The sequence below is a fragment of the Echiichthys vipera genome, assembly GCF_963691815.1.
Source record: "Echiichthys vipera genome assembly, chromosome: 2".
Classification (NCBI taxonomy): Eukaryota; Metazoa; Chordata; class Actinopteri; order Perciformes; family Trachinidae; genus Echiichthys; species Echiichthys vipera.
Window position 1 is genome coordinate 2,304,793 of NC_139827.1, and position 12,475 is coordinate 2,317,267.

At 48.8% G+C, this 12,475-nt stretch overlaps 1 protein-coding gene across 3 annotated transcripts in view; it reads right to left on the reverse strand.

Annotated features, from left to right (window-relative positions):
* Window positions 1–254: 254 nt before the first annotated feature.
* mgat3b (beta-1,4-mannosyl-glycoprotein 4-beta-N-acetylglucosaminyltransferase b) overlaps window positions 255–12,475 on the reverse strand; it is an 86,559-nt gene continuing 74,338 nt past the window's right edge. For all 3 annotated transcript variants that reach the window (XM_083923735.1, XM_083923734.1, XM_083923736.1), the window contains 4 exons: window positions 10,037–10,481; window positions 6,971–7,635; window positions 4,771–5,053; window positions 255–4,669 (listed from right to left, as the gene is read on the reverse strand). In XM_083923735.1, coding sequence (XP_083779861.1) covers window positions 4,172–4,669; window positions 4,771–5,053; window positions 6,971–7,635; window positions 10,037–10,481 — 1,891 coding nt within the window. In that variant the 3' untranslated portion in view covers window positions 255–4,171. The remainder of the gene's footprint in view (window positions 4,670–4,770; window positions 5,054–6,970; window positions 7,636–10,036; window positions 10,482–12,475) is intronic.

A 12,475-nucleotide genomic window follows, 5' to 3' on the forward strand; every position in this document is an offset into this window, starting at 1 on the left:
AAATCATTCATTTATTCATCTTAAACCGCTTATCCCAGGGTCGGGGTCGCGGGGCGGGGGGGGGGGGGGGTCCTATCCCAGCTGACATCGGGCGTGAGGCGGGGTCCACCCTGGACAGGACGCCAGTCTATCACAGGACACATAGAGACGAACAGAGACAGACAACCATTCACACCTACGGGTGATTTAGAGTCATCAATGAACCGAACACCTGCACGTCTTTGGACTGTGGGAGGAAACCGGAGAACCCGGAGAAAACCCACGCAGACACGGGGAGAACATGCAAACTCCACACAGAAGGACCGAGGCGCGAACCTGGAACCCTCTCGCTATGAGGCGCCAGTGCTAACCAACACACCACCGTGTCGCCCGCCCAAAAGAACGGATGAAATAAAGCAATTTAATCCCAAATTGTTTACAATCGTCCATTTTGGATGACTGCCTGCATTCGTGATTTAACATCTCTGAAAATATACAATAACCACTGTTTACCACGGACTCAAGTTTCCTTCTTCTCTTCTGAATTCATCGTCTGATTCATTTTTAATCCATCTATCAGAAAGGAAATTTAGCAACAATGACAACAACAGAACACAACACATCCAGCTTTGTTGTCGTCTCCTCTTTCCTATAATGTCAAATCCTATTTAAAGCTCGTTTCCCCGCAGCCCTTCTGGGGTTGGATGGGAGTTTGGCTCTGAACGCCAACACCAAACCCCTAACAGCTGTCGCCGCAGACCACGCCGCCAACCGAGGCAGCAGCAGCACAGGCCTGACACGACTGTCAGCGGCCCGTTGGTTAATCTGCTTTTCTCGCTGTGAGCTCACGGCGGTGAAGAGCCGGCGAGTCGTACACGGATACGCTCACACTAGTTTCCCAAAATCTCAGCTTTGAACCTATTCTGTCACCGAAGCTTTCGTCACACACCGTAGGGGTTTAGCTGATGATGTTCAAAGGGACGAAAAGATACGTGAGGGTGTTGGGGTTTAACGTCTTACTCAAGGACACTTTAAGGCGAAACAGGTGGGGAAAAGGAGCATTGGAGGCCGTCCGAATTTAGAGGATATGTGTAAGTGTCTTGTTCAGACGAAGACGGTCTAGAAAGGTAACGCAAAAGTGCTGTTGCATTCTCCCTTTTTATTCCGCGTGTAGACGAGCGCCTTCGGGGGGACTGTGTGTACGCGGTGACGCAAACGTGTGTAAATTGGGTGTAGCGTGCACGTCAGGTGTGTAGGTGGAGCTGTGAAGCGCTGCCACACAACCCAGAGCTGGTGCACGCGTAGAAACGTCCTTCTCCTTCTCTCCCTAACAGCGGAGAAGCAGGACGCCGTACAGTGTGACGGGGATCTGCAGCACGGTCTGCAGCCTCCCACCGCCTCGGCTCCACCCAGGACACTTGAACGTCCCGCTGATGGAAACAGTCCCACATGTTTGTTGTTGTTTACCTGAACTCTGCACACGGATGTTACGGACACACGTTTACGCCACGTGAGCCAGCGTGAGCAGATCAGAGCTCAGTTTAGGGTTTTTACCTTTACACGCAAACACAACGCTGGAGCAGATCAGAGCTCACTTTATCGTTTTTACCTTTACACGCAAACACAACGCTGGAGCAGATCAGAGCTCACTTTAGTGTTTCTACCTTTACACGCAAACACAACGCTGGAGCAGATCAGAGCTCACTTTAGTGTTTCTACCTTTACACGCAAACACAACGCTGGAGCAGATCAGAGCTCACGTTGGTGTTTCTACCTTTACACGCAAACACAACGCTGGAGCCTTTTTAACCTTTACACTCTGGGGGGGGGGGGACGCTGTCACTGTCTAAACGAAAGGCACATCTGATCAAATATTTTGTGGTTTTCACCCTCGAGCGTTGTCGTATACACAGGGCCTAAAGCTACAATATCAAACTTTTGCCTGCAGGTTTTAAAAATTATCAGTCTTCAGCAACTTTTTTCCTCCCTAATATGTTTTTTTATGTTCCTCTTGAGGCGCATATCAAACAGCATCGTGCCTCATGCTGAGGTAAACAATAACTGTGAAGCCCACACAGGCGTTGAAGAAGCAGATGGTGGATGCAGTCAATCTGCAATTACAAGAAAGCGCCAATGCGCTCGCTGTTTTGACTTGTGCTCGTCTGTCTGCTGCATGTTTAGATTCCATCTTAACTGCTCCTGTGATTCCCTTTCCCGAGACAAGACCGAGTCCCGGGCCTCCGCTGGCCTCCGCCTCCGCATGGGACACCCACCGACAAACTGTGCTCCCGAAGTGGCCAAAACATCACCGACTCCTGCTCAACGACATAGGGTGGGGATTTAGGCATCGAGCCACATCGACAGCCGCCTGTGGCGAGGAAAATGGCAAGAGGCATGAGCGCTCATGCCTAAATGTTCAGACAATCAAGCATCGCCACGGTAACAGCTGCCCTGCCCTACCTTGTCCTGTCCTGTCGAGACAAGGGGAGAGGATAAATGTATCCCTATTATTGAAAAGAGACATTCTTGTGAGGATTAAGAGGAAGTAGATACACACCCTAAAGGGAGAGTGAGAGCCAGTGTGTGTACGCTTCTTCGCGGGTGAGGGAAAGTCAGAGGAAGAGGTGCAGATCACCACTGTTTTGACAGAAAAGGGGACGGTGTAGAGAAAGAGAGTCTAAAAATTGAATTGAGGAGAGGAAAACTATGCCTTGTTAATGAGGATTCACATGAAATCAACAGGAAAGAAAGGTAAACAGGACGCTTAAAAGACAGAAGAAGCGCGGAAGAGTCGTTCTCAGAGCGTGGGCGACTGACAGCTGAGGAAAAATTTAACTGAGGGAACTCTGCGTCTGCGTTGACCTCGTTTGAACGCTGCAATTCCTTCGCCTGATGTGAACCCACCCACTCATGTTAACAACCCCTCATCCCGGCTTCTCTCTCACATACTTTAGTTTCCAAGGAAACAAAGTCGTCTCAGCTGCTGGGTAGACGGAAAAGACGCAAAACTGAAGGGCGATCGTTCCCAAACTGCTCTCGATCGCTGTCATCGGACGAACAATGGCAGCGAGTCTCATCCGTCTCGGATACCGTCGACGGGGCATGATTTATTCAGAGCCGTGTGTGTAGGCGCCGAGGGACGCACGCATTCTGCACGCTCATCCCTGCAACACTCGTGCGTCAGCAGACACTGTGGGAAAGGGGAACGCAGAGAGAGCCTCCTTTCTCTCCTTTTCATCGCAGCTCTCTTCCTCATTACTCTCCTTTCTCTCTCGCCTTCTGTTTTCCCATCTCGCGGTCTTTCTCTTCTCCCCCCACTGATTCTCTTCCGCTTTCTGTTTCCTCTCCCTGATCTTGTTCCCCGCTTCACAGACCAAAACCTGGCAATACGATACAAAGACAGACCCCCCACACACACACACACGCACACGCACGCACACATTTATTACACACAGGCAGGTCTAAGGTGCATGAGGATGAGTGTGAGTACACGGATGAGCTGAGACAACTCCATGAAGTCATTCGTTTTCATTTGGCAGTGGGTACTCCGGCGGGGGTTCGAGAGGATTTATACTTTTTCTACCGAGACCCAAGAATAACGTGATATCTGAACGTGTCTGCGTCTGCACAGAGGTCACCAAACATGACAGGAAGACATCTGAAGGAGGGAGAGTGAGGTGGGGAAGTCAGCCGGTCCGTGAACTTTAGTAAACACAAGAAACAAACAAGAAACAATCCCTCACTTCCGAGTTTCTTGCCTCCACGGTTTCCCGCGGCTGAAAAAATATCCCTTTTGCTTCGAAGCGGCCTCTTTCTTTCAGACAGCGGGCGCGTCGAATCGGCTCGGGGTGACGCAGGAGAGGACGGGGGAGGGGTGACAAAATGAGAGATAGCTTGGCTCCTCCCCCCAAAAAAGGGAGGAATGAGGAAATCTATGATTTTTTTTAATCCAGTGGTTGTATCCTTGCAATGATCTCTGTAAATCCATGGTTGTGTTCCCTTTTTTGACCCCGAAATAATGGTTTTTAAGAGATTTGAAGTCCCTGCAACGTCAGTGCTGCCTGGCGGAGATACATGTGGTATCGCTCCAAGGAGAGATGTAGTTCATCAGTACCGTCCCGTCGCCCAAAACTCAACGTTGAGGCCTCACATGGGTCCCATTAGTTATTTCATGTATCTTTTCCCGGCTGAACTAGCCCTCACTCAGTCTGGACGCTTTGATGTAAGGGTTCTCCAGGAGGTAGCGGTACCTGTCATAGTGCTCCAGCATGTACTTAGGGGCGTACATGTGCTCTTTGGGGTCCGCAGGGGGGTATTCCTGCGTGGAGCCGTCAAACCAGCCCCCCGTCCGGATCAGATCGCGGATATAGTTGAGGTCACGCTTGTCCTCGTAGTCACCCCACCGCGGGAAGTCTCCGTTCTGAGCTGACACCAGCTTGAAGAAGATCCCCTCGGGCGAGAAGCACCAGGAGCAGTGCCACCCGGCGAAATGGAAGGGGCTGCCCACCGACCACTGCACCAGGATATGGCCTGTGTCGTTCTCGTACTTACGGAAACCCGGCATGGTGTAGTATTCGCGGCGGCGGAGCTTGATACCGTCGCCATCGTAGACGTCGTGGAGCATCCCCAACGTGCAGCCTGATATCACCTCTAGAGATCCAAACTGCTTCCAGAAGAATCCATACAGTGACTGGAAATAGGGGAGAGAAGAAACCAGAAATATTAACAGAAATATGGTTTTTCTTTCCTTTCTTTACAAAGAAAGCTGCATGACACAGTTACTGCTGCTACCTTGCGCATGTGGATGGCGAACGGCTCTGTCCAGCCATCGAACAGCTTGACGAAAAGGAGGCCCTCGTGCGCCGGGATTTCATCCGCGTCGTTAATGATGAAGACGTCGTCCGATCTTATGCCCACCACCCTGGACAAGCCGTTGCGTGTCAGGTAGGTACGCAGGTAGTCATCAGCGATCCAGCCGTCCTGCCGACCGCCCTCTGGGAAGTGGTCGAGGAACACGTACAGGATCTTGTGACGTATGTAGTCGTATGTACCATTGAGGAGGCGCCGCAGGAAACTGGGGAAATGACATCACAAATGCCATTTAGTGAATTATTAGATCCAAAGAGACTTATAGTGCCATGAATGTGTGTGCTACTATAGAGGAACATCACATCAAAGCTAGCTATTCTCCATTGTTTAGCCTGGGTGTATCTGACCCCACTTCAGGTAGTCATTAGTCTCCATTCCTTTTCATATGGTAGCCTATCAGCTAAGTAGACTTTATTATTACCATTCTTTCTCGTCAAGGTTAGATTGCCATTCCTCAGCAAAACAGTGCAACATTTAAAATACTACTGCATTTAAAAAGGCACCTTGTAGAGTTTCCAACTACTATGAAAGACACATTTTCATGAGCAGGTCCCCGAAGGGAGTGTACCTATAATCCCCGGCCTGTTATTTTTTCCACAATCAGTGCCATTGACCAGCAAATAGGCCTATCTAGACCCTAACACTACCCCCTAACCCTGACTGTAACCCCTAACCCCAACTAAATGCTGAATTAAATTAGCGAAGGCAGAGGCTTATGAGACCGGGGAACATCGGGATGACCCTTCCCCAAACAGGCACGAGGATGCACATGCACTTGCACAAGCATGTTGATGCAAGATTGTAAAGTCTCATCTCATCTCATCTTCAGCCTCTTATCGGGGGTCAGGTCGCGGGGGCAGCAGCTTTAGCAGGGGACCCCAAACTTCCCTTTCCCGGGCCACATTAACCAGCTCTAACTGGGGGATCCTGAGGCGTTCCCAGGCCAGTGTGGAGATCTAATCTCTCCACCTGGTCCTGGGTCTTCCCCGAGGCCTCCTCCCAGCTGGACGTGCCTGGAACACCTCCCTAGGGAGGCGTCCAGGGAGACTTTATATGTAAAGTCTGCATGTATCTAATATTTTGAACAGGAAAAAGCAGAAATAAAAAAATCATGTAATACCTTTAGGTGTAAAACCCTGTAAAGGTAACCATTCCCTTCCAAGAGAACTAGGCATGGTAACTTTGAACTGCATCACCACGCAACCATAATATGACGTCAACATACATTTACAGAGACTAGATGAGCGATGAGATGGACTACATAACGACTTATTGATTTCCATACTTTACAGAACAGAGTGGAAACCAATGCTGCCTGTAAAAGAAAACAGAACCACATCCAAATTGCGTAGATTGCGTCACCATTGGCAAAGAGTTGAAGGGTAACCGGTCACCGACAGGTAAAAGGGGGTCTTGTTTCATGAATCTGTCCGTTCAGTACACAAAACCCACTGTCCACACACCAAAACTGACTGGAAGAACAACTCAATTAACCTGTTGATGTGCATAGCGAGAGAGATTGTTCGCTGAATGTAACCACTTTCATGCAGTGTCACATCCTATGATTGAACACACCAATCTCTCCCTCCGAGGCTGCACGCAGAGTCAATCATGCGGCTCTTGTCATAATCGGCTGTAAAATTGTTCCCGAGGCATTTCATGTCGTTGCCAGAGGAACTTCATTGTAATTGTAATTCAGCGCACTGGTACTTAAAAGGCATGAAGGTTGCCTGTAAACACAAACTGTAAGCTGTCACTACTCAACGCACCAGCAGTGTTAAAGCTCGGCAAAACAATTGGGATTTTGTGCAATTTTTGAACCCATTATTATGAAAATGGAGCATAAAAGAGGCTCCTCCATTGAGCCTGAATGAAGTTCATCTATATCTGATGATGACACGACCAATGGTTACTCTACTGCGCCGCAATACAAGTCCCATCATTGTGTCATATTCTTTTACCTTTTTAATCCATCTCAAAGTTTGCTGAGCGTGCAAAGATCCGTCTTCTGATGGTCGCAGAACAGCTCAGCTATACCATGACCTTAAAGGCTTATATAATATACACACACACACATGCACGCCGCACACACACACACACACACACAAAGAAGGTGTCTTACCCCAGAGGCCGCTTATCGCCATAGGCAGTAAAGTTGGATTCACAAACGAGGAACAGATCGACTGCTTGGGAAAGCTCTTGAAAGCGCACGTGCAGCAGGTCGAACTCGTGGTTAACGTTGATGGCGTTGATCACCCTCCGCGGGGTCTCTCGGGGCGTCAGCCGCTCCTTGGTGGGAAGATTGGAGTGGTACACCATGGTGGGAACCCCACAATAAGGTCCGTGCCACCCCGGCCGACAAACACACTTGACAAGCCGCTTCCCATTGCCCCTGGCCCTGGCCTTGACTTTCGGAGCTGTGGTGGGCTGCTGCTGCTGGATCTCCAGAGGTTTCCTTTGCCCAGCAGCTCGAGCGCCATCCCCAGCTCCATTTGCCACTGACCCCCCTGATTTCCCAGAGTACTCCTTTTGGGTGGCCACCTCCGTCCCCTGCCTGAAACAAAGGGCTCCCGCTTTGGTTCGGACAAAGTAAGGTGTCTTGTCTTCTTGAAGCTTGTGAGTGCGGGTGTGGAGGTCTCCCATGGTCTCTGAGGGGTCAGGCAACTGGTTCTTGTGAAACGTGTCCCGGTGCTCTTTTCGCACCAATGGCGCCTCCGGGAGGTCAGGCCCGGCAGGCTGGGCTGGTTGGCTTGGGTCCCGCTGCTTCAAGTGGTCTTCAGCTCTCTCCTGGAAGACAAAGAGAGAAAGGTGTATTAAGGCAACCTCCATTCAAAGAAGGCCTGTAACCAAACACGTCATTGTCGTTGATGAACTGGACTGTAGCTAAAATAAAGGTGGGGGTAACATGTAGTGTTTTGTATTGCAACCTCCCTTCTCTCCCAGAACTCTACTCTTCAAGGACCCTGAGGAGAGCAGGGAAGATCGCTGCTGATCCCTCCCCACCCTGGTCACTATCTGTTGGAACCTCTCCCCTCTGGACGGAGGCTGCGGTCCATCAGGACCAAAACCTCCCGCCACAAGAACAGTTTCTTCCCCTCTGCCATCAGGCTTTGGAATTCTGTTAAAGACACTTAACGGTCACTTGTTATATTAACGACATCTGGAACTCATACGTTATATTAACGTACCCAAATCACAGGTGTTATATTAACACCCCCCACCCCCCACCCCCTTTTCACTGGACACTAACTTGCACACTACCACCTGCACTGGTCATGCAAACACACTCACTTATATTTCATGTATATAAAATTCAATGCCATATGTTTAGTTTGCTTGTGTTCATGGTTATATTTATGTAGGCACCGTCAAATCAAGTCAAATTCCTTGTAATGAAAATTGCCTGGCAATAAACCTGATTCTGATTCTGCTTCTATTATTGTCCACTATTTCCACACTAATGTCTCTGCTGACACCTGTGACGACTTCCCAAAGGTTCATATAAAAGACTTCATGTAACAAATATAATAATATGCTGTTGCTTTCGTCCGAGTTGCTATGAAACTGTGAACTGTGAAACGTGCTCTTCGCAACTTCAGAGCAATTTCAAAACAAACAAACAACAACAAAAGTTGACCCCACACAAAGAAACCTGGTATGAGTTGCCATGCAGCTCAAAGCCTGGACTGATTTCAACACCAAGAAACAACCAAAAGGGAACAGACTTTAAAATGAAATTGGAAACTTGGGAACGCCAAGTCCTACAATCGCAGCATCCGCCAAAATAAAATGCCCTTTTTGTCACAGGAAGGTCTTTGCAAACCTGTATTTTTCTTCTGAAATGATCATGTTTAAATATAAATACAATCTCCAGCTGTGTCTCCAAAACTTTTGTCCATGATTAAAGTTTTGGGAAAAGGTTCGTGTCACACTCTGGCCTAGGGTGAGGGGGTAGTTTGACTGGAAAAGAGGTGGTTTAGCCTTAAAATGTTGACAAAAAAAGGTTACAAGACGGAGTCCACTTGAAGAAAAACATGAAATGTCCTTTAAACATTGTCCCTTGACAGCAGAGTTTCAACGTTTCAACCAGAAAGTAAAAAAAAACGATATTCACAGTACTTGGGTCCACACTGCCACACAGCCCTTCACCGACTGACTGGGCAGTGTCGAACCCCTCAATTTAAAGGCCTAGCCCCTCCCATGGACCATACCATCTTTAATTGAAAGTCATCAATCAATCAAGTCATCAAAAGTTATTTTCCAGCCAGGTGCCTCCAGTGGAGAGAGGAAATGAGAGATCAGGGGCGAGAGACGGAGCAACAGCATTGTGTGCAGCACCGGACTCAGTGTGCAGGGTTTCTGTGCCTAATATCGTTTTACAATACAGACTCAATGTGTGTGGACCTTTACTCCTACTAAGATGTAGCTGCTTATGCAAATAACCTATTTATTATTGTTATTTCCACGGCCTGAGCCAAAGTCTGTCTTCTTGTTTGGCCTGTTGAACACTGGACATTGGACTTTAAGGGCGCACTCACACTGTCCTTCCACACCGCGCCCCGTGCTTTAGGGTCCTTGTCCCCCCCTCCAGGCCCGTTTGTACTCACACTACCTGGGCCTCGCGCAAATGCTTCTTGCTGTCCATACGTCATCACGCCGTAACACGCCACACGCATTGATGACGTCATGGCGATGCGTGGCTTTGTTTCCAGATCTTTCCGTAGACCTCAGAGTTTTTGTGCGTCTTGTCGACTGTTTTTGAATCTTTTCATCGACCAAATCTGCAGTAAACACTCCACCTCCGCATCACACCAACGTGAACCTTTCACCGCCATTGTTTGAAATGTCCGCGCATGGTCCCTCCTTCTTTTTTCTACGTCCCAACAGGCGCACATAAATTACGTCAGAACTGTCGTAGGCCTCGTGCTCGTAAATGTGCAAACGCGCTCTACAAAAGCTCACCTCTCTCAGACGGGCCGTTAACGGCCAGCTGGCCGCAGTTATGCGCGAAGCGGTTGCACTCACACTGGTCAAACGCACTAGGCTTTACCCGCAAAACCTGTTTTGGCCCGGTGCGGAAGGACAGTGTGAGTGCGCCCTTAGTGGTACTTATTGCAGGCCTATTGTATTGCAGTTTTTCTGGTCACTCAGTGTACTGTACATAATGGAGCAGTAAAGTTTGACCCACCTCATTCGGAGTATCTCCCCGCAGGCTCTCTTCTGGTTTCTCCCAAGGGTGAGGGGGCGCCGGCTCCTCCCTCAACCTCATCTCCAGCCCTGCGCTGCCAATGATCCCGTCCCCTCCGACCATGACCCCCCCAATCCCCAGGCCCACGCCTTCTCCTACTCCTCCTCCCCCCACAGCCAAGGCTCTAGCTTTGGTGTCCAGTTGACGGAAAGCAGGAAGAGGAGGAGCCTCTTCGGGGGAGGCGGGGCTGAGCGGGGTCGTGCCCACACCTTTCTCCCTCCAGAAGAAGCCGGTGACCATGATGAAGGACTTGATGTTGGGGTACGGGGCGGAGAGCTCGCGCAGCAGGGAGACGTAGTGGAGGGCCTTGTAGTAGTGGAGGAAGGAGATGACGCACAGGCCCACTGTGCACAGCAAGAACACCCTGTGCCGCCGCATTTTCATCCTGGACAGAGAGACAGAAAGCAGGGGAGGGTTAGTCCGACTAATAACATCAGAAAACAATTTCCGATTTTGAATTATCTCCTTATTTTCATCTGCACCATCTTCCTCTGTGGGCGTAGCACAATTAACCCAAAACAAATTGCCTCCGGGTCGTTTAGAAGGACAAAAATACCATTTCCACCCCCTCGCTACAGTCTGCAGAATAAGCCCCAGGTGCACGGAGCCATCACGCTAGCATGAGTGCAACAATGTTTTCCCCGTTCAGTCGGTTGTTTTCTTCTCTAATCACATGGAAACGGAAGAGGAGTGAAAATACTCGAGGTGGAAACAAACCATGGATATTTGAATTGACTTTCAGAAGGACTGTGGCGATCCAGGCTCTTTGTTCTGTGTAGACGGATAACAGCGTTAGCTTGATTTGATCAGGATGCTACACGAGTCGGGATTTTCAGAGTAAAATTCAGATGTTTTCAGGCAGTAAAAGAAATGTGTAACCTGGAAGGTGTCGCCCGCAGTGACAAACCAATAGATGGATAGATATATGTTATATATTACAGTTTCACTCGGCTCTACTGTATTTTTAAGCATCTTTGATCTAATTTCTTTGGTTTTACAGCTTGAAACTTCAATATTTAGTTCACTCTCACCGCTCACATCAACGTTATTTCAATACGCAGGTGGGTGTTTGAGTTACAAACAGGTTCGGATAAACCCGAGCCCCAAGTGGCACACGTTAGCGGCTAATTGGTGAAGAGACACGTTTCCCCATCAGCGGTTGGTGGCGACCAAAACAGGGCTTAAAGGAGAGTTTATATTAGACTGAAGGACTGAAACAGGACCCCAAATAACTGCGTTTGCTGCTGGATGTTGCATGTTGTCCCCGTGTCTGCGTGGGTTTTCTCCGGGTTCTCCGGTTTCCTCCCACAGTCCAAAGACGTGCAGGTGTTCGGTTCATTGATGACTCTAAATCACCCGTAGGTGTGAATGGTTGTCTGTCTCTGTTCGTCTCTATGTGTCCTGTGATAGACTGGCGTCCTGTCCAGGGTGGACCCCGCCTCACGCCCGATGTCAGCTGGGATCGGCTCCAGCCCCCCCCACGACCCCGACAGGGACAAGAGGCTGAAGATGAATGAATGAATGAATGATGTTTAAAGAAGAAGCACCTGTTTGCTGATAATGTCACTGTTGTTTGAGTTTGTTGCGGACAAATCGGTTAATTCAGTTTTATTTAATCTAAAACACTGAAAAGTTGTTATTTTAAATGTGTACATTTGGCCACAGATAACAAAGGCCTGTGTGGAGCAGCGCTGTGGCTCGTTGTGCCCAGTGAGCTCTACGTACTGGACATGAATGCTGAAGTTCATGTTGATTAAATGATTTTAATTTCCATAATTTGACTTTTTATTAAGGAGGATGAAAACAATGACTCATGCATGGAAAAGACTGAACCCAAAGAAGAGAAATACTGTCGTTGCATCATTATTCACAATGACTCTTGGCTTCTCACGGAGGACTCGCTTAATGTGCACGGCATTGCATCAAATGTCCTCCTTTATAGGGTTGAGCTTAGAAATCAAAGGTGACAGATTAATTACAGATAATCCGCTGTTTTACACGTCTGCCTCATCCATTACATCATCATCGGTTATGATAAGAATATGATATAAATACTCAAAGCATCTGAAATTGAGTTTCTCTTTTGGCTTTAGAGGAACAATGTTCATTCATTCATCTTCAGCCTCTTGTCCCTGTCGGGGTCGCAGGGGGGCTGGAGCCGATCCCAGCTGACATCGGGCGTGAGTCGGGGTCCACCCTGGACAGGACGCCAGTCTATCACAGGACACATAGAGACGAACAGAGACAGACAACCATTCACACCTACGGGTGATTTAGAGTCATCAATGAACCCAACACCTGCACGTCTTTGGACTGTGGGAGGAAACCGGAGAACCCGGAGAAAACCCACGCAGACACGGGGACAACATGCAAACTCCA